Source organism: Rutidosis leptorrhynchoides, chromosome 5 (genome assembly GCF_046630445.1).
Source record: "Rutidosis leptorrhynchoides isolate AG116_Rl617_1_P2 chromosome 5, CSIRO_AGI_Rlap_v1, whole genome shotgun sequence".
NCBI classification, from domain to species: Eukaryota; Viridiplantae; Streptophyta; class Magnoliopsida; order Asterales; family Asteraceae; genus Rutidosis; species Rutidosis leptorrhynchoides.
In genome coordinates this window covers 425,194,602-425,222,475 of record NC_092337.1, presented here as the reverse complement: position 1 = coordinate 425,222,475, position 27,874 = coordinate 425,194,602, and the positions used below count along the sequence as shown (strand labels likewise).

Here is a 27,874-nt window from a genome sequence, read left to right as displayed (position 1 = left end):
TTCCTTTAATATCATGAATCTTCCATGCAATGGCTGGTTTATGAGCTTTCAACACAGAAATGAGTTGTGATTTCTCATTTTTAGTAAGAAAAGACGATATTATTACAGGTAATTCAGATTCACCATGTAAATAAGCGTATTCCAAATGGTTTAGAAGTGGCTTTAACTCTAATTTCGGAGGTTCTTCTATCGATGATTTGTATCGATATCTGTCTTCTTCTTTTAGCATTTGAATTTCTTCTGTTGTTGGTTTATATCCATTAGCTATAAGTGTAGCTAACATTTCAGCTTCATCAATTGGTTCATTACCTTCTCCTAAAGAACATTCTCCTGTTCCTTGTAATTCTGGAAATTCTTCTAATAATTCTGCATGTGCATCTATAGTTTGAATATAATAACATGTATCATCTGCAGATTGTGGTTGTTGCATTGCTCTATCAACTGAAAAGGTAACACTCTCATCCTCTATACTTAGGGTTAATTTCTTACCGAACACATCTATCATTGCTTTAGCCGTGTTTAAGAATGGTCTTCCTAATATGAGAGGAACTTGAGAATCTTCTTCCATGTCCAAAAAAACAAAATCTACTGGAAATACTAAAGTACCAACTTTAACTAGCATGTTCTCCATTATTCCTCTAGGATATTTTATTGATCTATCGGCTAGTTGTATGCTTATTCTGGTTGGTTTCAATTCTCCAAGGTCTAGTTTAGCGTATAGTGAATACGGCATTAGATTTATACTAGCACCTAAATCTGCTAATGCTTCTATTGAACTAAGACTACCCAGAAAACATGGAATTGTGAAACTTCCTGGATCAGATAGTTTTTCTGGTATCTTATTCAACAGCACTGCTGAACAATTAGCATTCATAGTAACAGCCGAGAGTTCTTCCATTTTCTTTCTATTTGAGATTAGATCTTTCAAGAATTTAGCATATCTAGGCATTCCTGAAATCACATCAATGAAAGGAAGATTTACATTTATCTGTTTAAACATATCCAAGAATTTGGATTGCTCGGCTTCAAGTTTCTCTTTCTTCATTTTACTCGGGTAAGGAAGTGGTGGTTGGTATGGTTTAACATAAGGTTTAGCCTTAACTGTGTTATCTTCATTAACCTTTTCAACTACCGGTTCTTTTTCCTTATCTTGATCAGGTTGTGGTTCTTGTGGAGTAGGAATAGCTTCATCAGAAGTTACAGGTATTTCAGGTGGTTTAAGTGTTGTACCACTTCTTGTGGTAATGGCTTTAGCTGTTTCATTCCGGGGGTTAGCATTTGTATCACTAGGTAGACTTCCCGGTTTTCTTTCACCTATTAACCTTGCTAGGTTACTTACTTCTTGTTCCAGATTTTGAATAGAAGCTTGTTGATTTCTAAATGCTTGAGCATTTTGTTCATTAGTTTGTTTTTGAGATGTGAAAAACTGTGTTTGAGTTTCAACTAGCTTCGTCATCATATCTTCTAAATTCGGCTTTTTATCATCGGTTTGTTGTGGTGGTTTGTTTTGAAAATTAGGTCTTTGCTGATTGTAAGTATTATTGGATACTTGTTGATTGCTAGGACCTTGTTGGTTGTTGTATGGAATATTTCGGTTATAATTCTGGTTTTGATTGTAAATTGGTCTTGGCGGTTGATAATTATTCTGATAATTATTTCCAGGCCTTTGGTTTATGTATGAAATATTCTCTCTTTGTTCCATTGTTAATTCAATACTGAGACAATCTTTTATCAAATGTGGTCCTCCACACTGCTCACAACTAATTCGTATTGAGTGAATATCCTTAGTCATCTTTTCCATTCGTCTCTCGACAGCATCTATCTTTGCGGAAATGGAATCTAAGTCATGGCTAGAATCGGCTCTAGCTGCTTTAGATGATCTAACGATATCTTTTTCTTGGTGCCACTCATGTGAGTGGGAAGCAGTGTTATCAATAATTTTGTAAGCATCAGTTTCGGTTTTCTTCATAATAGAACCACCAGCTGCTATATCTATATCTTTCCTTGTAGTGATGTCGCATCCTTGGTAGAATATTTGTACTATTTGACAGGTGTCTAAACCATGTTGCGGACATCCTCTTAATAACTTTCCATATCTTGTCCACGCCTCATATAGAGTTTCATTTGGCTTTTGTGTGAACGTAACAATTTCTGCTTGAAGTCTTACGGCTTTAGATGCAGGAAAGAATTGTTTAAGAAATTTTTCAACTAAAACATCCCATGTATCAATCGCCCCTTCAGGTAACGATTCCAACCAATCTTTGGCTTCTCCCTTTAAAGTCCAGGGAAATAACATGAGATATATCTGTTCATCCTCCACTTCTCGGATTTTAAATAGTGTGCAGATCCTATTAAAGGTACGTAGATGTTCATTTAGATCTTCCTTCGGCGCACCACTAAATTGGCATTGATTAGTCACCATGTGTAGAATTTGTCCTTTGATTTCATAATCTGGCGCATTAATATCTGGATGAGTAATTGCGTGACCTTGGCCAGTGCGTTTAGCTCTCATTCGGTCTTCCATACTTAAAGGTTCCAGATTCTCCATAATTGAATTTGTTGAATCGGAATCACTAGAGGATTCTGATTTAATGGTTCGTTCCTCAACAATCTCTGTTTGAATGATTGGTGGTTCCGGAGGAAAGTTTAGTGGTTCAGGATCTACGAATCGTTCCTGAATATTCTCCGGATTCTCAATTGTGAGGTCGGGTTCAAAAAATGGATTATCGGAAATTTGAACTGAAGTACTTGGTCGACTGGATGACGATTCTAAAGAAAAATCAACGGCGGTAATATTTGCTAAATGTCTTGATCTAGTTATCGGTGGTGAACGTACAAAAGGTGGTGAACGTCTTGCTCGGTGCATTCACTGAATATCCTATTAGTTTTTAAAAGGAAAGAAAAATTATAATAAGTTATCCAATCAATAGACTTTTCTGATTTTGCCCACGTTTCGAATAGCCAAAAGATGCAGCAGAGGGGCAGGATTCGTTTGGTCTCAATATAATTGAGTACTGTTTGGCTTCAATAACCCGGTCCACGTACAAATCCAACTATTACTACGAACCAGAAAATCTTGATGTCTATCAATTTAACCACTTAAAATAAATTTTCGTAATTTTAAGAAATTTAGATAAGAAGTAGAATAAAAATCTATGTCCTAAAACTAGAATAGCGAGAAATAAGAAAGAAAAAGAGCGTGTCGGAAAAAGGTCGAAAAAGAAAAATGGTTGAAAAATAAAAGGTGACGAAAAAATAAAAGAAACTTATAAAACTTAAAAATACTTGACTAACCTAACCTTATTACTACAACTAACTTAAAATTATAATCGCAAATTGAGATTACTAATTGGAATGATAATTGATACATAGGTAAAAGTCGTCTAAAAATATTAAAGCTTACAGGAAAAACTAAATCCCAAATGGAAATAACTTAAAAAGAAACTAAAACTTAAAAAGGCGTCGCAAAATTCTAAAGCACCTAAATCTTAGTCTAAAGAAAAAGCATTTAAGGAATTCTACGGCAAAGCCTAAAAATCTAGAAGTAAAAATAACTATTGCAAAAACTAAGTTTAAAACTAAATATGAGCGAAAAATACGAATATTATGCTAAAACGATTAAAAAGGGATAAAATATAAAAATATACAAAAAGTTGTAAAAAATACAATTTTTATAAAAATATTATTTTTATATTATTTATTTTATAATAGTATTAATTTTTATATATAAATAAAACTAATTAAAATTTAATATTACAAATTAATTAAAAACTTAAACTAAATAATATTATATATAAAACCTAATTAGGTTTAATAATAATAATAATAAATAATTAAAACCTAACTCGTATTAATTGCTGGACCAGGTTCGTGTCAGACGGCTCCGCGAGTCGCGGTTCCCTAAGCTGCAAACCCCGCGAGTCGCGGGGTTCCAGAATTCAACTCTGGTACAGTTTAAATTGACGCGTTTTTTTTATTTTTATTTTATTTTCTGTTTTATAATTTTCTGTATTATAATCTAAAATTTATATATAATAAAAACTTATATTTTTACAAACTAAAATAAAAATGGAACTACTTTATAATTTTAAAAATAAAAATCTTAAAGCTAGATTTATATATATATATTTTTTTTGGTTTTATATTTATAAAATATATTTATAAAATATATTTATAAAATAAATTAAATAAAACTTATATTTTTACAAACTAAAGAAACTTTATAAAACTTAAATATTTAACAAAATCTTAAAAATACTTATATTTTTGTTTTTCTTTTTATATTTTCGAATATTTAAAACGTATTTTTATAAAAACGAATTTTAATAAAAGTAAACTAAATTTTTATTTTTTTTTATATTAGCGTTGCGCTTCCGGCTTTTAAGAGTTTCCCCGGCAGCGGCGCCAAAAATAACTTGATGTCGTGCGAGGTGTATATAAAATAGCTATTAATGTAGCAGGAAATACTATTAAATACGATACAATTTTACACAAGATATTTATTTATTTAGAGAATGGATATACTTAAACCTTGCTACAACACTTATAGGCAGTGTACCTAATCGTATAGTAGTGTAGTTTTTAGTAAGTCCGGTTCGTTCCACAGGGAATCTTTTTAAACAAAGCTTAACGCTATATTAGTTTACTTTTATAAAAATACAAATATATATATATATATATATATAAGTAATATTATTATTATAAAGGGGGGGTTTTTACCGTTTAATGACCGGTTTGTCGATTTTAAAACTTTAGTCACAGTTAAAACCAAATGTAAAATATTAAAAATAAATACAAGACTTAAATTAAAGCGTAAAGTAAATAACGATAATGAAATTGCGAATAATAAAAGTGCGATAAAATAAACTTGCGATAATTAAAAAGTACGATAATTAAAAGTGCAATTAAATAAAATAACAATAAAAATGCGATAATTAGAAGTGCAATTAAATATAAAATAAAGAAAATTAAATATGAAATAAAAGAATTATGTTTATTTAAACTTCCGTAATCATGATATTTGACGTGTTGATTTTAGTTTTATGCCCATGGGTTAATTGTCCTTTGTCCTGGATTATTTAATATGTCCGTCTGGTTTTTGTCCATAACAGTCCATCAGTCATAAATATAAAGTGCGAGTATCCTCGTCAAATTATCCTTATACCCGAAGTTAAATATTCCAACTAATTGGGGACTTAAACTGTAACAAGATTTTAATACTTTGTTTAATAATTACACCAGGATGTCGACTGAGTGTAATCCAAGGTTTTAATATTTTGTTATCAATTATACCAAGTGTCCTTGTACATAATTTCACCCCTGTTTTAATTATTCTAGTGGCTATTAATCCATTTCCGTGTCCGGTTAAATGAACGATTATTCATACATATAAATACCCCGCCCATCGTGTCCGATCGAGTGTATATGGTAATTTATAGGGACGCCCAATTGTAAATCTTTATATTAACATTAACAAACTATCATTTAGTTAAACAAATATAAAGCCCATTAATAGCCCATAGTCTAATTTCCACAAGTGTCGTTCTTTTGTCCAAACCCCAATTATGGTACAAAGCCCAATTACCCAATTTTAGTAATTAGCCCAACATCATGATTACTTCGGATTAAATAAGCATAATAATAACTTAGCTACGAGACATTAAATTAAAAAGGTTAAACATAACTTACAATGATTAAAAATAGCGTAGCGTTACACGGACAGAATTTCGACTTACACCCTTACAACATTCGCTAACATACCCTTATTATTATGATTAAAATTAAAATTAAAATTAAAATTAAAATATAAATATAAATATATACGATATAGATAGAGAGAGATATATTGATGATTTTTACGATCATAATGCGCGAGCTTTATAGGGAGTTTCAGAATTTGGGGCTCCGCGACTCGCGACCCTTTTTGCCTTCAAACTCCGCGAGTCGCGGAGTTTGCTTTTACAGCTCACACAAGTTTGGCTCTTTGTTTACCGACGGTTTTAAATATTTATATAATATATAAATAATTATAAGAATTATTTAAATATTATATTATATTTATGTGCATAGTTGACTTGTAATTTTTAGTCCGTTGCGTCGAGCGTTGAGAGTTGACTCTGGTCCCAGTTCCGGATTTTCGAACGTCCTTGCGTACAATTTAATATCTTGTACTTTGCGTTTTGAATCTTGTACTCTTGTAATTTCGAGACGTTTCTTATCAATAATTGGAACCTCTTTGATTGTATTTTGTACTTTTGAGCTTTTTGGTCGTTTGCGTCTTCAATTCGTCGAATCTGTCTTTTGTCTTCACCTTTTATTATTTAAACAAATATCACTTGTAAATAGAACAATTGCAACTAAAAGCTTGTCTTTCTTGAGGAATAATGCTATGAAATATATGTTCGTTTTTAGCATTATCATTAATTGTTCAAGTTTATTCAAAATATAGTTTTATTTTAAGATTCGATTTCTATATAATTTATACTATTTATTAAATTGCTAAATTGATGATGTCATCTTAACTCTATCTTAACACATAATATGACACATGTCATTCTCACAATAATTATGATGATGTCATTAATATCTTAATAATCTAAATAATTAAAAATAATAATATCAATAATACCATAATTAAACACAAGCTTCTAAATGTGTCATTATTTTCTTTAAGATAAGGTTTACAATCTCTACTATATATAATAACAAACAAAAAAATATATCATCTTAACTTTTAACAACTAATCCTAGCCTTTCATTTTTAATTAATCCTTAAATTTAAACTATTTAAATCTACATATCATGATTATGACCTCATAATTAAAGAGTTCAACACTAAATAGACTACATTACCCTTCTCATTGGAAAAAAAACAGAATTATTTTTAAAAAACAAGGGTTCAATTTCTATTATAATGCTAACATGATGACATCATAAAAAATAAATTTCCTTTGTTAAAAAAGTTAAAAACAAAAAAGAACAAAAATTTAGACACTCTAGATGATGTCATAATTGTATTTATTTTACAATTTGAAAAATCATATTAACTATTTAACTCTGTATCTTCTGTTAATGTTCCAAATTAGGGTTTCTATATTATAAAAATCTTAAACACGCCTTCATTTTCATCTGTAGGATGAAGTATAGAAAAGAGAAAATGCGAAAATTGTAGCAGATATGGAGTATAATAACAGTTTGTAGCCAATTGCTATGTTATAAATAATCAACACATCCAACTTCAACCTCTTTCATAAAACTCTAAAAAATAACCCAAGAATCCAACAATTCATTCTCGCAGTATCGAATCCATTTGTAAGGTTTTCTTCATACAATCGCGATTTGCCATAATTTCTTAACAGGTAGTTTTTTTTTTTCTTTCAACACCATTAAGTTGCTTACATGAAAAAATTGAGAATTTTAATTTTTTTTTGGATGTGGTTTTGTGAAAGACAATTGTAGATTCATTTGAACTTGGAGGTACTTCTTTTATATAAGTACTGTATTTTTTTGTTTCTTTGAATCAGTTAGTAGATCGCGAGTTATTAAGAATAATAATCATTTAAAATATTTTCTTGAATGTTTGAGACTCTGAAGCAGGAAGTCAGAAGAAGATGTTGTAACAATGAGGTAATTTAATTTGTACAGTCTCAAATTGAAGTTTTGTAACTCAGTATTAAAACAAAAAAATTAAATTTATATTATAAATCTGTGCGAGAATTGAAAATGAAGGTTGATTTGTTTTTAATTTAAAGTTTATTAAATGTTTGTTATGATGATTTTAATATGGTTTTAATTTTCCAACTTACAAGGATTGGAACCGATATATAGAGATATACATTCATGTAAATGTAAACACTTATCTTATAGGGGTGTGAAAGTCTAAACGATTTGTTTTTTTTTTTTTTCTGCATACCAGGTGTTTGATAAAATGACTCAATGAATGTGTCATAGTAAGTCCCACTATTTTTATCTCTAACAGTGGGAGAAAGATCCGTTCTTTCCTGCTACATAAGAAGTTCAAGAATTCGCTAACAGATTTCAAATTAGGGTTTACTTACTATATTTTGTATTATTGTAACCAACCATTTTATGTGAACTTCTTTCGTACATTAGGATTTATACATACACATTGATGGCATATATTACATATTCAGTTGTTATCCACAATTTGACCTTCAATAAAACTTTATTTTTTTCATCATGTACAATGAAGCTGAAGCAATGAATGTGTCATGGTAAGTCCCACTATTTTTATCGTTTTCCATTCATTTAATGTTTTCTCATGGTTTTATAATGACTGCAAAATAGTTATGTTAATACAATATATAATAGTTAGTCACCATTACATTACAATAGCATCGAAATTTGAACACATCATATGATTCAAGGCTTGCTGAGTATGTAGAAAAAATATAGTGGACATACAAGAAGCCAAAGTTTATCTTTATGGATGGTCCACTTAAGCTATTAATCACCAACTGGATGAGAAGGTGGATCAATTATGAGATTAGTCATCTTCTTCTAAAATGTTAGTAAAAGTGATCAAAGCTAAACTGACCCATTTAGTAACCTACTTCTTCTAAGATCCATGTTATTTGAAATGTTTTCGGTAACACGTTCTCAGTTTTTGACCCATTTAGTAAGATAATCTGACTTTGAGTTGGGTTATTGTTTGAATCGGTCAATATATGTTAGGTTGTTATAATGATTCTGTCGTTTTTAGAATTTGGATTCTTAAATCCGCCTTTTTATTGGCAGTGCATTCACATTCAAGGGTTAATATGGGTGAAAATTTGTATCCCTGCATTAACTACATCTAGATATTAATATGTGTGAAAATTTGTAAGTAACCCCGCAGTCATATTCTGAACTTATTTGTGTGACTGCAAAAATATGAATGTAATTTAGTTTAGTTCTATACTTTGCATTATTGAACTTGATGATATTATGTGTTTTGTTAATAGCTTTACATAATACAACTAATAGTATACATGATTACACGACCGGCATGATGACAATAACTGTACACATCTACCTCTTTAAGTAATTTCATTATTGTGACACCGCTGATTTTTTTTTTTTTTTTTTATATACGTGGCGGAAGCATAATATTAATTTAATACGATACCCACATTAACTATTGTTAATACAACCTGTGTCACGTGTCATTACAAAATACTTGTTTATACAGAGAAAGACATATTTACAAAAAGATTATTATTTTCATAAAGCACGACAACATCAGAGTTGACTCCTGTCAAACATAACATCATCATGCCCGTCTTCTCCTAAAAGCACTATCTACAAAAGCTAACAACCTGCAGGGAGGAGATGGAGGGGAATTAGCACGAAGCTAAGTGAGTACGACTAACCACAGGCAATAGTATACAGAACAGTTATACTAATCATGTCACAAAGAACTAACACACAAACATCACCCAAGTGCCGTCTACAGAGACTCTGGCGGCTCGGCCAAACCATTAACCACCAGCTGATCGGACTGGGGCTTACCAGAAGTTCCTCCACCACCGTATGTATATACATAATCCACACGCGACGGACGCGTCATTCACATATATATACACCACGGCTGTCTAGGCCACCACATGAGGAACCCAACCCGCAAGTTGATCTCTCCTACCGAGGCCACCACACAATAGGGACGCACTGGGCTCCAGCAGACAAGCATCAACCAACATGCAGTCATCACAATGTACCAACTATCCACAATAATAAGTATATCTAACAAGCATGGCAGTCATAATATAACATGCTACAATATACTATATTCTCCAGTTAGTCCCACTCACCGATTACCAGCAAACGAGAAGGTGTTCAGCTATCTAATCACTGAACCTTCTCTTTCTCCTTTTCTCCTGAGAAATACATATACACGAGTTAGTTTATGTCCATAAACACCAAATAACACAAATATAGAAATTTTGTCAGAAAATCTGTCCGCTAAAATTTTTCTGTTTAACACTTATGCACTTTTGAAATTTTCATCAAAATCTCAAAATACAACTGGGCAGCATAACGGCTAGAAATCAACACTTAGTAAAAATTTCACTGTCTAAGACCATCGGTCGATCGTCAGAGACTATCGGCCGATCGTCACTACTCCATCGGCCGGTGGACTACACCATCGGTCGATCGTTAAATTTTCAACCGTTCGTCGAAGGACTTCCACCATCGGTCGATCGTCTAGTCCGTCGACCGATCGTCTCACTCCATCGGTCGAGGGTCAGAGACCATCGGCCGAGGGTAGTTCATCTGTAACAGCAGCAGCCAAAGTGACGGGTTTCAACCCAAAATCACCAATTCTCGATCTAGAGCTCGTTTTTAACCTCAAAACTTACCAAATCTGATACACTAATCATTTAGAAACACAAACCCACAAGATTTTGACACTAACAACACCAAATCAACCCATTTTGACCCAATTTATACTTTTAATAAAAACTAACACAAAAGCTTCAATTTCTCAAAGATTAGATCAAGAAATGATACAAACCTTACCTTAAAAGAATCAGTAAATCGTAGAGAACACAAAGCTATGAACGATTTGAGCTCTAGTACAAGAATTTGGAATTAGGGTTTGATAGGTGGAGAAGGTGAAGTACGGGTTATTTTGGGAAGGATCTGGAAATGAGAAGAGAGAGACAGCACACTAGTCACTTAATGGGTTTAATTCCCACACTGTGTGGCACACGGGTATATATCAGTTATCTAATATCTTTCGTACATCATTTGGCGACCCAAACGAAGTCCAAATTAAATAAACAAACCTGTTCTGTGACCCTTGTCATAAACTGGTCCTAACCTCATCATTAATTAATAATAAACATTAAATAAAAATAAAAGCATATAATAACGCAACACCAACTTAAGGGCAATCTAGTAATCTTACATCTAGGCCCACTTGAGGATGTTACAATTATACTTAGTTCATTCCTATTACTACTACAGGTTGATGAGTTTTCAGGCTGGAAATTTAAAATCCATTGTGTGTTTAATGGGTTACAGTAGGCGGGTCAGGTTGTGTACTTTGTTAAGTCATTGTCTTTACTTGCAGTGGGTTCATTTGGACGGGTCAGATAATGAGTGAAAACACATTTTGAGCTATCTGATCTTACTTTTGATGGTCCAAAACCTTGATCTATAACACTCATTATTGAAAACACATTCTAAAACAATCTTACATGTCATAGTTTTAATATGCATGGTTGTGATAGTTTCTTTTATGTTTAAATTTAGGTAAAGTGCTACGTATGCTTTAGAAGTCGTGAACACTAATATGGTCACTCTTGTATGTTCTGAATCTTGCAGGTTGAACATTACTTGGACTAATAATGGTCATTTTTGTAATGGATATATCATATATAGGCAATTTGATGCATATTTGAACTTATGGTGTTTAACTTTATATTTGGCTACTTTAACAAACTGTTTAAATTAGAAATTTATGTGTGAAACTTTATATAATTTATTTAAACAAACTCGTGAATTCACGGGTCTTTTAACTAGTATTGTATATAAATATAAATATATATTTAATAAAATTATTATAAAAAGTCAACGTTGATTAACACTCAACGTGTCCCCGTTACGTCCCCGTTTCGACGGACTCATCCCTCCAAGTTCTTGACCGACGCGTTCCTGACTCGCGTCTTTTACAACCTTGATTACATCTATTTAAATTTTAATTTTGATTCTCATATTAAAAAAAAAAAATGCGCTAATTCTCCCCAGTGAAAATATCATCACCGTCATTGAAAAATGGTTACAAGATGTTCTAGGGAAGTAATGAGTAAACTTGCTTTTAGATTGATGGATTGGTTAGTGAGTGGCAGTAAATAATGATTACTTTCTAGGCTATCACTCCTATCAGTCTATCACTCACCTCCATACCCTATTATATTTACACCAACATTTTTTTATACGGAATACTCCGTATAACTTTTGGTCTAAAAATCACAATGATGCTTCCAGTAAAACTTTATTTTAGTAACGTACTTCTCATCAGAAACTTTTGCTTCCGATATGGTCTAGTCTCTTTTTTTTAACAATATTATGTGTGAATGATTTTCCAAATAATTGGATCAAAAACCATTCTTACCGGGCTCAAATGATCCCTTGGTCCCACGCATGCGAAGATTGAAACAATGACAATGCGGGTTCGTTTATCGGGCCTGGCATGCTGTGGGGAAATGGGTGATGGTGTTTCGCCAGGCTCCAGTGGGCTACCGAGGACCGCTAGATGGGTTGACAAAGTCAACACAGGGCTAATATGTCCCTGCCGATACACATGTTTTTTGATACAATATTATGTGTGAACCTTTTTAAAAGAGTTTCAATAGAAAAAAGCCTTGGATAAGGTCTGTGTAAATGATCTAATTCCCAAACTGTTACGCTAAATGTTGAACAGGGTGTTTATAAATGTTTAACAAATAATTGCATTATGATACATTGATACTGCAACTAATCACTAAAAATGTTACGGATAAACTTAAGGTGTTTGGTGATCGAAGACCAAATATTATACCCAATTTGGAGTCTTGCCTTTAATTAAATACTCCGTAAGTGTTTAGATAAAATTGAGAATGTATCATTAACCGCCCCTATAAATCAATTATATTTAGGTTATTAAACTATCAAAATTGATCGTTGTGGTCTGCTTACAGTTACTAATAAAGTTGATTGTTTAAAATTACATGTAAGAACTGAATCACTGATTTCTGAATATTAAGGGTAGTTTAAAGAATTCATGTGTACAACTGACAACAGAGCATTCTTGTAATCAATCAAAGTTTCTATAGACGGTTTATGCTAATAGTATGATAATCAACTACGAATATATAACTAATTATCAGCAAACCACGTGAAAACAAGTAATGAGTTAAAATATCAGTTGTAGCATGCAAGTGATTTAGAAGTTAGTAATGAAACAAGTAATGAGTTAGATTATATTACTTCATTGCATAGATCTTATAGTGGCGCCAATTCATGCGACATCGAATCCAAGTTACTGTTTCCTGAATAACACAGAACAATCTCAAATCTAATCTTAAGAAGGTAATTAAAAGAGATGTATAAAAAGATGCTGCAATAAACTTTTCCAATTCCATTCCAATCACCAATTTGGTAAGATGTAATTACAACCCAAACTACGCGCTACAAGTTCATAAGTTCAAAAGTAAAGGAAGAATAGTCATTTACCATTCCAAGTAGCATGAGCGGGTTACCAGCATTGTGTGAATAACAAAATATGTCGCAACCCAAAACCAAAATATAAAAGTACGAAGAACCCGCTTGACAAAAGAAACACTTGCAATGGGAAATCAAAATCTTCCAATTTTGCTATGAAGACGGCTAGCAATTTCATGAAGGTTGAAAGTTCGAATGGCTTCACTTGGTATCACATTAGATACTTAGCATGATCTATTTGCTTCAAAAAAAGGTCGGCTTCTGCCAATAAACTAGAAAAACAGGCTTCCATCATAGTCCTATTTGATGATGTCGGTAGCTTTTTCAGTAAACCATCAATGTACTGCAACTTTGAAACAACGATGTCGCAAATCTTCTCTTTTTCTTGATCCACATGAGCCCTATCGTCGGTCTTACTTTTCTCCTGCTCTAACAGTAACCATAGTTCCGCCATCAGGTTTTGTGCCATTGTGGTGTCTCTCACTGCTCTAGTCTCCTAGAATGTTTCCATAATATAAAAAAATAATAAAAAAATATTCAATTTAATCTCAGCATCAATAAATTTTCAATGGTGGTTCATTCCATGAGATAAACAGATGTAGATACATTTATGCTCCACCACACATATATAAACATCGAAATTAGCTAGCAAATCTATCAATCTATCATACATAAAGAATGTCAGGCAGAATATAAATTAGAAAAACAACTGCCACCAGTTTATTGCAGATATTGGAAATGTTTTATTCTTGGATTCACAGTTAACATCATTAAATCAAGATCTTGTTTGATAGGTATTATTGGCCTTATTTTGCCAGTTAAACTAAAACAAGGGAAGAAATACACTGCTAAATAGCATCCAATGGGAACACTAAATGAGATGTTCAGTATTCTAATTCTAACTAACTATTACAGTATTAAATACCGACACACGTTCAGTAATCTAGAATTGGTTGTATTTCGCAGTTTAATAATAAATAAATAAAAAGAAGAAAGAAAACTTTAATGAAAAGAATCTAATGAGGGTTATTGTTACCTCAATCGCACGCTATAATTATCTTTACAAATTAAAGCAATAAGTATGATAAATGGCAGATAAGAATATTCTTCACGATGTAAGTACCTCACGTGAGAACAATGTGACAGTGGCATTTGGAGAACCATCAAGCAGATAGTTTCTGACTTCGTTAGACATATCTTCATTGTTTTGCGATTGAACCTCCGAGTCCAAGTTTGCGGGAAAATTTTTCAAACTTGTTAACAAATGGAGAAGGTTGATCAGATATTACTTCTGCGGATGAAGAAAGAAGCTGCCAAGAAAATTACAATAGTAAATTATTATTATTACTATGTACAGAAAAAGAAGAATGGTAAATAACAATCAACGTAACAATAAGTAAGACTACATAAGTACACGCCACGTATCTTCCCGCACAGTTATTTCATCTTCAAAACCAGATTTTGCATGATATACATATAAATATATATGCTACATATTTCTGGAGTGTTAGTTTACCTTTAAAACCAGTTTCGGCATCTATAATTTAGTTTAAGCACCAAATCGTTATAGTAAAGACCTTGACATACTCAATATAACTTTAAAATCTACTTCTGGATACTGAAATCAGTGATGCCATGTTCGGTTAAAGGCCATTCTATATCTTCACATTATATATATGATCTATGACAGACTAGAACTTACATAGATTAAATAATCTGTATTTATAATTTATAATTAATTTGATTTGATGCAACTATTGATAGTGAAGGACGAAATACCTCTATGATTTCCAAGTTAAGAGTTAGAAATTTGACACTTTGGAGCTGTTGAAGTAAACGAACTAATTCATAAACATCTGTCTCGCAGGGCTTAGCAATAGAAACATCTACATTCTCTAGAGAAGGTAAACCGTCTGCAGACACTTGAAATGAATAACGGCTTCCATATATTAAGGATGTAAGCTCCGGCACAGAATTAAGATGCACCGAGTCACAATTGACTATAGTCAAATTCTCGAGTTTTGGTGCAACCACGTTGACAAGCTCCCATCCCCAGTTTCCGTTCATAAGCGTGAGTTTAGTAAGTTGTAGATGACAAATATTGAAACCATGCGAACCCATAATGTTGCAGTTATTTAATGTGAGAGTCTTCAAGTTTAAGCAGTTGGAGAATAACAAATCACAGTCAACGTTATCGTAATAGTCATCTTCATCATACAATGTGACATTTTCAATATGTAATGTTGTTAAAGCCGGGAGCTCCCAAGTTGACGTGGGCGTTAAACGATCGATAGTGGATCCAATAATAGTAAGGTGTTTAACCAAATGAGAAGTAAATAAAGATATAGGGAACCTAATCTTCATTTCAGGCAAACAAGCAATAGTCATATGTTGGACGTTGTGATTGAATGCATAGTCGAGAGTTCTTTTAACAAACGCTTGAGAAACTCGTCCGTTAAGGCTAAGGTTGACAGATTCGACTTCTATTTGATTGTTGCGGCGAGACAAAACAAGAGTAACACTTTCGGAGAACTTCAGTAATGAAGAGAATTCGTTACTTGAGAAATTGAGATAAGGTGTTGAAGTCCATATAAACCTCCATTTGGATGACAAAATACTTGTTCTTACAACGTCTTTGATGCCAATATAAGAGAAGATTTTATGGATAAGATCATTTGGTAGGCTGCTTAGTCTGTCACGTTCTACGCTCAATCGCTTTCTATAACGTCTAGAATTCATTATATTTTCTACTCTATATTGATATCATCCCTTCGCTTTTAACTCCCAAAACTAATGCAACAATCAGGCATAAAAACAACAGAATGAAACAATTTAATTAACAGATTTAAGCTGATTTTACAAAATTGACAAAATTTTGTTGCTTCTTTTATTAATAAGATAAATCAATGTAACATTACATTAGTGACGTTTTTGCATATCCAATCTCTTCCCATACAGCATTGATCTTAGAACTATTCATGTCAGATATTCAAAGCATCAAGTAAAATTCCTATTTAAAAAAAACTAGTTCAAACAAGCCCAAGAAGAAACAATAACATCCAAATATTTCTAGTTATAAGAAAACGTAATATTAATCGGCTACAACACTAGTTTTTTAACTAGTCCGGTGAAATCAAATTGAAAAAAGGGGCAAACATAGAATCCAGAGATAGTTCAGTTTTATTTACATAAATAAATAAAAAAACACGAAAGTTGAACATATTTCATACATACATATCAAACCCTTATCAAAAAATACAAATTCGAATAAAATAAAACCCTTACCACTTCAGCAACTTAGAAGAAATATGCAGTTCGACTGTTGAACGATTACAAGTAGAAAAAAGTATATCAAGTGACAACGTGTGTGGAGATATTAAATGTTATTTAGGGTTTATATTGCAAAAAAAAAAAAAAAAAACATACCTTTTATGTTGAGGAAGATGAAATGTTCATAATCGTTCGAGAGAAGTTTTGAATTTATACTTGCTCCTAACATTTAATGCAAATACCAACGAGGCAGTGCTTCAGTGGTACCAGTCACCTATGAACCCTGGGCCCACGAGAATATACCCTTTGCCAAATATGGGGTGCAGGTTCGAATCCCTTCGGGGGCGATATTCGGCCTGCAAGTTCTCGTTGGGTATTGGGAGGAGGTGTCTTACACGGTATACTTAGCCCTTACTGGGTGGGCGGTATAGGTGCCAAAGGCACACGGGGTCAGGGTTTCCCCGCCAGATTAAATCTGCCAAACATTTAATGCAAATAATTTCTTAAAAACCGCTTTAAAGTATTACAGCATACTACACTCGGTAAGGTAATGATATTTTAATTATTATATTTATATTTATATTTATTAATGATCATATTACGATTATAAGAGTATTATTATATATATTTTTTTCATAAAAAAAAATAAAAAGTTTACTAGTAAAATGACTCGTGAAACCACGGGTTTGGTTAAATGAACAGTTTAATGATATGTTTTAGTAATTAAGTGAATGTAAATGTTAAAGTCGTGTAGTTTAATGACCCGTAAAATCACGAATTCTTACTAAGAAACTTGTCGTTTTTACAAACATATAAAGACATGTATTTTCGCATACATATGTAACGTAATTAATCCCGTAAAGAAGATCCATATTTGAATATTAATATTATAATAATAATAATTATTATTAATAATAATAATAATAATAATAAAGTTTGCTTAAAATTTGAGTATTTATATTTTTAATAATTAATATTATTAATAACAAATGTCTTTTGAAATTTTTTTAAAAATTGTAAAGATGAAATTATATCTTAATCATAATAATTAAATTATAATTAATTGTAAAGAATAATTTTTAAATGTAAATTAAATTGATTTATGATGTCATCCAAGTAGATTAAATTTTTTTCCTATTTTTTTTCTTGATTTTTTTCAATAAAAGAAAATGACTATTTATGATGTCATCATTATAGCATTTTAATATTAACTATATATAGATAACAATGAACTTTATCTTTTGAAGAGACAAACAAATAAGAGAAAAAACACGGACGAAACTCGAAAACAGTAAACTATCCTACTGACATAACCAAATTAAAAGTAAAGCTAACTAAATTTGAGCTTCGCAACGAATCTAATGAACCACACGGCTTACAAATAAAGGAAACGAAAATAAATGACATAACAACGAAGACACTTGAAAAAAAAAACTACTCACTAACCGACAACGTCCTCGTTATCACAATTTTTGGAAGAAAAGAAAAAGACCTCATCATCGATGCTTTTGTCGTCGACTCCGTTACCCGTACAAGCCTTAAACGAAAAGGATGCGCCGTTTCCGATTTCGTCACCCATGATAGAACTCAACAAAAGAGAATTCAAATCGCTAATTTTAAACTCGTCAAATTTATAGTTTTTTCTTTAATTTTGTACGACATCACAAAATTTTAATTACTTGGACGTATATATTATTTGAATTTTTATTTTTTCGACGGTGAACAACCACTGAAATAGTATTCATATATACTATTAATACTGGAAAAAAATTTCAGGAATTTATTAAATTATAATTTTAAAATCGCCACCGGATGAAAGACACAGTACATGTATAAAAATAAATGTTTTATATTGTATAAATGAGTGGTCTAGAAGAAAGAAACATGGAATGATGTTTTTTTTTATACTCGTAGTATGTAATACGAGTTATAAGATAAATTAGTGGTATGTTTTTGAATTTTTTAACTTTTTAGTGATAATAGTATGAATATTCGTTTTAATAACGTAAATAAGAATATAATTTAAATATAATAATAATAATAATAATAATAATAATAATAATAATAATAATAATAATAATAATAATAATAATAATAATAAAATTATTAAATAGTACGAAGTATTAATTAATAGTTAATATAGTTGTTTTTATTAGGGTTTTGTAGTTAGATTCTTGTTTATTGATTCCGAGCCATGTCCGCGTTTATTTTTTGTTTTGTTTTTTTTATCTATTTACGAGAAGAATATTTTTTTTATATATGCTATTGTTTTTCGATAAAAAAAGTAAGAGCACACGGTGCCCATAATTTATTTTCACCGTCCCTCAAAATCGACGGTGAGATCGACCGTCGGTCGACACCGTGACGACGTCGATCTCGCCGTCGATTTCCATCCACCAAAATCCGACGGTCACCAAATATAGCCGTTTGAATTTTTTTTGAAAAATATAGCCGTTTTAACGTCTATTTTCATATTTTTTTAATTCTTTCTTTTTACTATATATTTACACCTTCATTTCACAACTTAAACATCAATTCACAACCCATCTTCACAACCTTTCTATACAAGCATGAATTTTAATTCAAACAACCCAAATTCACCCAACTACGTTTATAATGAATCAAACCCGATGGGTCACAATTTTAATTGGCACGAATTTAACGAAGCTCATCCCGAACTCGAAAGCACATCACAAACCCGAATACCACAAACTCAAATGTCACCCGAAGATTATGCTAGTTGGATGGAATGGCAAAAGGAAAAGAGTTTGCAACGATCACACGAACAATCATTCACTCGATCTTTTGAAGACGAGGTTCCGACACCAACATCCGAAAGGGCACGAGCAAAGGCAAAGGGAAAAGGATAGGCTAAAGAAGGTGCTTCGAGGCCAAGAAACACACCCGTAAACGTCACTGAAAATACTTGGAACGAATGGGACGAGTTACGTTTGGCGGAAAGTTGGATTATGGTTTCCGAAGATTCGTTTGAAGGGAACGCACAGACGGGTATATATATTATTAATACATATACGTGTTTATATATATATTATTTATACATATATATTATTTATACGTATATATTATTTATACATATATATTATATATGTTTATTGAAAGGACCTGTTCATATCGATTATAAACGATTCACAATAGTTGATTACATTGCGAGGTACTGACCTCTATATGTTACATTTTACAAACATTGCATTCTTTTTAAAAGACAAACTTTCATTTCAACGAAAGTTTACAAATATGCATACCAATGATATTATCGTGTTTCCTAAATATAACTGACTAATCTGTCATTCATCTATTAACAATCTTTTTGAACTCAAATGATTTGAATGCAACGTCTTTTGAAATATGTCATGAATGACTCCAAGTAATATCTTTAAAATGAGCAAATGCACAGCGGAAGATTTCTGATAATGCTAAAAATGAACATATATTTCATAGCATTATTCCTCAAGAAAGACAAGCTTTTAGTTGCAATTGTTCTATTTACAAGTGATATTCGTTTAAATAATAAAAGGTGAAGACAAAAGACAGATTTGACGAATTGAAGACGCAAACGACCAAAAAGCTCAAAAGTACAAAAGACAATCAAAGAGGTTCCAATTATTGATAAGAAACGTCTCGAAATTACAAGAGTACAAGATTCAAAACGCAAAGTACAAGATATTAAATTGTACGCAAGGACGTTCGAAAATCCGGAACCGGGACATGAGTCAACTCTCAACGCTCGACGCAACGGACTAAAAATTACAAGTCAACTATGCATATAAATATAATATAATATTTAAATAATTCTTATAATTATTTATATATTATATAAATAAATAAAAACCGTCGGCAAGAAAGACTCCAAATTGTGTGAGCTGTATTTACAAACTCCGCGACTCGCGGAGTTTGAAGGTAAAAAGGGCCGCGAGTCACGGAGTATCCCTGAACTCAATTCCCTATAAAGCCAACCGAATTCTGATCATTTTTCATCATCTAATATATCTCTCTCTCTCAATATATACGTAAAAATATATATATAATTTATATTTTAATTTTAATTTTAATTTTAAATCCTAATAATAAGGGTATGTTAGCGAATGTTGTAAGGGTGTAAGTCGAAATTCTGTTCGTGTAACGCTACGCTATTTTTAATCATTGTAAGTTATGTTCAACCTTTTTAATTTAATGTCTCGTAGCTAAGTTATTATTATGCTTATTTAATCCGAAGTAATCATGATGTTGGGCTAATTACTAAAATTGTAACGACCCGACCAAATCGTCATTGACGGCGCCGCTACTTAGGTCCCGTTACGTGGTCGTAGTCCCTATATGAGACTCGTTTGACCAAAATTATGTCGCGTTCATTTGAAACGTGCATGACTTGCAAAGTTTAGTTCACCAAACGGATCGACAAGTTTAAGTTTACAAGGTTATAAAGTATGAATGAAATAACTTGCGACATAATATAAGTTGAAAAACACCGTTGCTATAAATAGCGTAAGTATGTAACCAAAAGTTTGAATCCAAAAGTGCTATCCCTAGCGTATGTATGTAAGTATGCTTGACCCCAAGCAAGAAATCAGAGTGTACGCATGTATGCTTGACCCCAAGCAAGTATGAATGTACGCGGAAGCATGTATCAAATAGCCATGTATGAACCTGAGAAACATATAGAAAACTGTCAACGAAAAACGTTGGTGAAATCATAGGTGTATTAGTAAACGTTATATTTTGAACCACAAGATTTAGTATTTCCATAAATTGATCATCCAAAAGTTGCATTCCAAAAGTTGGTTCGCGAGCACCCAATTATCAAAGCTTAACATTCCTTCCATTGTATACCCCATCACTTAGTGCTAGAACAAACACTGATTCTCGAAAATATATTTCATCCGTAGACGGTAGCGAACCGTCAAAGATGAGGGTTGTCAACCCATATGGCCATATAACATAAGTTCTCGCTTACACCCGGCAAGTGTAACTAATGATAATCGAATTGAGGATTTTCGTTCTAAACTCGCTGTAGAATGTTTGTTTTCCTTGTTCTTGTGTTCAAAGTATAAAAGCAAGTAGTACAAAATGTAACAAAGTATATGTTTCTCAGCCCACAATTTAAAAGTATAAAAAGTTGTTGAAAAGGTGGGACTATGATCTCACCTCGAGTGCACGAGTATAAATGTACTTCACAAAGTAAACGTATGCATGAAAGTTGCTTAGCCTTGACCTAAACAAGTAAGTTATATCAATTAACCGGTTACGACACAAGGTCGGGTGAAATGTGTTCAATTAGTCCTATGGCTCGTTACGACTCGAATAGTATAGCATGTGAATCACGTTGTCAAGTTTCATGCAAGAATCCAGTATAAAAACATGTTAGAACGATTGTATAAAAGTTTGGTTAAGTTTGACTAAAAGTCAAACTTGGTCAAAGTCAACAAAAAAGTCAACACGTTCGGGTCGGGTCCCGAACTATTTTTCTAATCTTAGAAATCATATATGAGCATGTTGGCCAAGTTACATGTTAATCGGAGGTGCGTAGCATAGCAAACATTTTTCGAAATTTGACAAAGTAGGTCAGAATCTGACCACGGCATATGCCGCGCCGCGACAAAGCTGGCCGCGCCGCGGCATTACACGCGAGCTGATACCTGGCCAGTTTCAGTTTTCTAAGTCTCAACCCAAAACCTTTTTATGCATAAAACACAAACCGCAAACACTTAGAACATGTATTTTATATCATCGGAAAGCTATTTCGACAAGGAATACAACTAACCACATATCATCAATCAAAAACATCATTTACAATAACCGAAAACTCGTCAATTGATCAAGAAAGGTTTATTTTCAAAGTTTCAAGTTCGTAAAACGTATTTTATGATTCGGGAATCCAATTTACACATACGATATGCCGTTTTGAAGGTAATGAAACATACATTACTACTAAACACTAACAATTAACATTCCATGGCATTTAAGCATCCAAAAGTTCATGTCAAGAACTATCAAACCCTAGTCAAACATCACAAAATCATTAATCGGGTTTTTGAAGTTTTCTTAATCAACCTACACATCCAAATGTGGCTAATGATACTAGTAACACAATTAAAACATGCACTTTAACAATCTAACAACATTAACTCATCCAAAATCAAGGATTAAGCTAACCCATTTCAAATGTTCAAACTAGTTACTCAAAACAACGAATCGAGCAAGTAAATCATATATTCATGCTAGACACGAGCCATAGACACTAACTAACACCATTTCAAATCAAAAACACGAATTTAGAGAAATCTAGAGTTTTAGAAATGTTACCCAAACGAGATGAAGTTTGTATCAAAATGTAGAGGATGAAGAGAGGATCACGAAAATGTAATCGGATTTGTTGTGAGCTTCCAAGATTGAATTTAGATGATGAATGATTGAATTGGGTATTTGTGTGTGTGTTCTTGATAGAGAGAAAGAGAGAGAGGTGGAGGTGATTGAATGGAGGAGGGTGAAGGTTGACTAGTTGACCTAGTCATCTCTTTGCCCTCTTGGCAAGTTTAGTCCCTCAAGTTTCAAAGCGGGTGCGGGAATTAACCAAACGAATATTTTTAAAACGCTCGAGTAAACGGGTGATGTCAAAATTAAATAGCGGGAATATAATGAACGTTACTCACGGAAACTATTAATTTAAATACGAAAGATTATGTTTTACAAAAAAAAGACGGTGTTAAAATTAAATTTAACGGAAAAACGCGGGATGTTACATTATCCACAACTCAAAAGAAATTTCGTCCCGAAATTTAGTTGGAAGTAGTAGTCGTTGCTTCTTCCTCGAGATTTTGTGTTGCCAATTCTACGAATGAGGGAGAAGTACGTTCTAGGATATTTCAACGAATTTTGACTGTCGGGGTCATATGTTGTTTTAAGGTTTGGCTTCACGATTTATGGTTTCAACCGGTCCTTCTAGGAAGTGAGGGTTATCGTCGATAGTGAGTTCATCAAAGGAGATAACAAGTTCTCGTTTCGCAAAACACGTCTTTGAGTTGATACATCGAATGTAGGATAAACGGAGACCCAAAATGAGTCGGAAAAGTCTAAACGGCTAGCGACGGGTCCAAAACACCCCAAGAATTTAAAGGATCAAAATATCGCGGATTTAGCTTCCTACGTTTCCCGAAACGGATTGCACCTTTCCAAGGTGCGACTCTTAACGTGACGCGGTTTCCCACGTGGAATTTGAAATGTTTACGTCTAACATCGGCGTAACTCTTGGTGATTACGAGTCGCGTAGGGTTTTACCTGAATATGAATAAATTTTCTCGGTTGTTCATGAATAACCTCGGCCCCGGTGAATTGATCATTGTTTACTTTGTTCGACAAAAGAGAATGACGTTTCCGGTCACATGTGGTTTCAAAAGGAGTGACGTTAAAACTCGAATGAAAATCATTGTAGTACGAGGATTCGGTTTAAGGAAAATACTTTTCTCAAGTAAGTTTGAAGTTGGTAATACAAACTTGTATTATGGTTTCCAAGGTTTAAATCGCATGTTTGTTCGGTCCGTCGGGTTGTGGATGGTACGCGGTACTCATGTCTAAACGCGGTCCCGAGGCTTTTTGTAAGTCTAGAAATGAAACGAGGACCTCGATCCGAAACGAGGTACATTTCCTTAAGGCATATCGAACAAGTTTGCTAGGAATGGAAAACGTTAGCTAGGAAAAGTTTCTCAAGAAAATTCGCGTCGCGGAAGATTCATCGGTTTCCAAAAACGTTCGTCGGAACTATTCACCCTCGAGGTGAATACTAGTATTACGTGGAGAGTCTCTCTCTCCATTGAGAGTTTAGAATAAAAGATTTCCTGAACCGGAATTTTGAGGGTGATGCAAGAGAAGTTTCCGCCCCGATGTGAGCATAACGAGTAAATTGTAGTTAGTCAATAAGACTGCGCGAGGACGAGCTAGTATACCCGTGTGACATACGGTTGAAGTCGAATGGAATCGGTAATTCATTCGGAAGCATAAGTATAGTTCGACAAAAATCGAAGGTGTGTCCCCGGTATGGTTGTTATAAATATTCTCGGAGTTTTCGGATGTCCAAACCTGAAAGGATGAAGTCATGTACATGGCACATGGTGGTGTTTAGGTTGATCGAGTCTAACCACCATCACGTGTCACTAGAACTTTGGTATGTCTTACCGTAATATAACCACGTTGATCGAGTGTCGTTATATTACGCTAACTCATACCTCCATTCCCACATCACTCTATAGATTCAAGTTCGTGTCATCGCGAAAATCTAAAATAAACAAAATGTAACGACGTCTCAAACATGATTCGTATTGAATCGAAAGAATTAGTGCAACTCTAAAGATGCGTTCCCCGAGGGAAGTGTATAAGTGATTGTTCACGTCAATGCGGTTCGAATCAGACAATAAAGTAGTTAGGTATGAAAAGAGTAACGAGTCATGATAGCGAGTAGTACGCAACCGTAGCGATAAATAGTGATGACGATACTCACCTAGAGTAGTGACAGTGACTTTACAATACTCATGGATAGTAAGCTAAGACGGGGTGGATAACAACCAAAGAATTTGAGTTCCCGAGCTAGAGTAGCTAACGAAGTCGCGGTCATCCGTACGCGTATGAATCTTGAATTCACGTGTTTTACCAAAAATTGGCGGAATACGAGTTCGTATGATGAAGGTTGGGTACCATTAAAAAGTTTGCCTAAGAATGATTCAAGTATAATGCACAAGTAGTCAAGTAAGTGCTATCTATAGCAATGTATGTCAGAATGCAAATGCTAACTATCCGGTTGTAGTCTAGACTCACTAATGCGTCCTAACGACTCTGTTAGACACACTAATGCACGTCCTAGTTCCCTACAACCAACGCTCTGATACCATCTGTAACGACCCGACCAAATCGTCATTGACGGCGCCGCTACTTAGGTCCCGTTACGTGGTCGTAGTCCCTATATGAGACTCGTTTGACCAAAATTATGTCGCGTTCATTTGAAACGTGCATGACTTGCAAAGTTTAGTTCACCAAACGGATCGACAAGTTTAAGTTTACAAGGTTATAAAGTATGAATGAAATAACTTACGACATAATATAAGTTGAAAAACACCGTTGCTATAAATAGCGTAAGTATGTAACCAAAAGTTTGAATCCAAAAGTGCTATCCCTAGCGTATGTATGTAAGTATGCTTAACCCCAAGCAAGAAATCAGAGTGTACGCATGTATGCTTGACCCCAAGCAAGTATGAATGTACGCGGAAGCATGTATCAAATAGCCATGTATGAACCTGAGAAACATATAGAAAACTGTCAACGAAAAACGTTGGTGAAATCATAGGTGTATTAGTAAACGTTATATTTTGAACCACAAGATTTAGTATTTCCATAAATTGATCATCCAAAAGTTGCATTCCAAAAGTTGGTTCGCGAGCACCCAATTATCAAAGCTTAACATTCCTTCCATTGTATACCCCATCACTTAGTGCTAGAACAAACACTGATTCTCGAAAATATATTTCATCCGTAGACGGTAGCGAACCGTCAAAGATGAGGGTTGTCAACCCATATGGCCATATAACATAAGTTCTCGCTTACACCCGGCAAGTGTAACTAATGATAATCGAATTGAGGATTTTCGTTCTAAACTCGCTGTAGAATGTTTGTTTTCCTTGTTCTTGTGTTCAAAGTATAAAAGCAAGTAGTACAAAATGTAACAAAGTATATGTTTCTCAGCCCACAATTTAAAAGTATAAAAAGTTGTTGAAAAGGTGGGACTATGATCTCACCTCGAGTGCACGAGTATAAATGTACTTCACAAAGTAAACGTATGCATGAAAGTTGCTTAGCCTTGACCTAAACAAGTAAGTTATATCAATTAACCGGTTACGACACAAGGTCGGGTGAAATGTGTTCAATTAGTCCTATGGCTCGTTACGACTCGAATAGTATAGCATGTGAATCACGTTGTCAAGTTTCATGCAAGAATCCAGTATAAAAACATGTTAGAACGATTGTATAAAAGTTTGGTTAAGTTTGACTAAAAGTCAAACTTGGTCAAAGTCAACGAAAAAGTCAACACGTTCGGGTCGGGTCCCGAACTATTTTTCTAATCTTAGAAATCATATATGAGCATGTTGGCCAAGTTACATGTTAATCGGAGGTGCGTAGCATAGCAAACATTTTTCGAAATTTGACAAAGTAGGTCAGAATCTGACCACGGCATATGCCGCGCCGCGACAAAGCTGGCCGCGCCGCGGCATTACACGCGAGCTGATACCTGGCCAGTTTCAGTTTTCTAAGTCTCAACCCAAAACCTTTTTATGCATAAAACACAAACCGCAAACACTTAGAACATGTATTTTATATCATCGGAAAGCTATTTCGACAAGGAATACAACTAACCACATATCATCAATCAAAAACATCATTTACAATAACCGAAAACTCGTCAATTGATCAAGAAAGGTTTATTTTCAAAGTTTCAAGTTCGTAAAACGTATTTTATGATTCGGGAATCCAATTTACACATACGATATGCCGTTTTGAAGGTAATGAAACATACATTACTACTAAACACTAACAATTAACATTCCATGGCATTTAAGCATCCAAAAGTTCATGTCAAGAACTATCAAACCCTAGTCAAACATCACAAAATCATTAATCGGGTTTTTGAAGTTTTCTTAATCAACCTACACATCCAAATGTGGCTAATGATACTAGTAACACAATTAAAACATGCACTTTAACAATCTAACAACATTAACTCATCCAAAATCAAGGATTAAGCTAACCCATTTCAAATGTTCAAACTAGTTACTCAAAACAACGAATCGAGCAAGTAAATCATATATTCATGCTAGACACGAGCCATAGACACTAACTAACACCATTTCAAATCAAAAACACGAATTTAGAGAAATCTAGAGTTTTAGAAATGTTACCCAAACGAGATGAAGTTTGTATCAAAATGTAGAGGATGAAGAGAGGATCACGAAAATGTAATCGGATTTGTTGTGAGCTTCCAAGATTGAATTTAGATGATGAATGATTGAATTGGGTGTTTGTGTGTGTGTTCTTGATAGAGAGAAAGAGAGAGAGGTGGAGGTGATTGAATGGAGGAGGGTGAAGGTTGACTAGTTGACCTAGTCATCTCTTTGCCCTCTTGGCAAGTTTAGTCCCTCAAGTTTCAAAGCGGGTGCGGGAATTAACCAAACGAATATTTTTAAAACGCTCGAGTAAACGGGTGATGTCAAAATTAAATAGCGGGAATATAATGAACGTTACTCACGGAAACTATTAATTTAAATACGAAAGATTATGTTTTACAAAAAAAAGACGGTGTTAAAATTAAATTTAACGGAAAAACGCGGGATGTTACAAAAAT

The 27,874-nt window shown here is 33.4% G+C and overlaps 1 protein-coding gene across 1 annotated transcript; it reads right to left on the bottom strand.

Moving 5' to 3' along the window:
* Nucleotides 1-14,405: 14,405 nt before the first annotated feature.
* On the bottom strand, nucleotides 14,406-15,945 carry LOC139850023 (F-box/LRR-repeat protein At3g26922-like). Its single transcript, XM_071839622.1, has 2 exons — nucleotides 14,986-15,945; nucleotides 14,406-14,516 (listed from the first exon to the last, which is right to left on the bottom strand). The coding sequence occupies exons 1-2, from the start codon at nucleotides 15,943-15,945 to the stop codon at nucleotides 14,406-14,408; spliced, it is 1,071 nt and encodes a 356-aa protein (XP_071695723.1).
* Between the last annotated feature and the right edge of the window lie 11,929 nt (nucleotides 15,946-27,874).

Bases quoted from the DNA above. Each gene is read 5' to 3' on its own strand.
- LOC139850023 (XM_071839622.1), bottom strand. From the start codon at position 15,945: ATGAATTCTAGACGTTATAGAAAGCGATTGAGCGTAGAACGTGACAGA. The intron at 14,517-14,985 runs GTATTTCGTCCT...TTTTCTTGGCAG, and splicing joins TTAACTTGGAAATCATAGAG to CTTCTTTCTTCATCCGCAGA.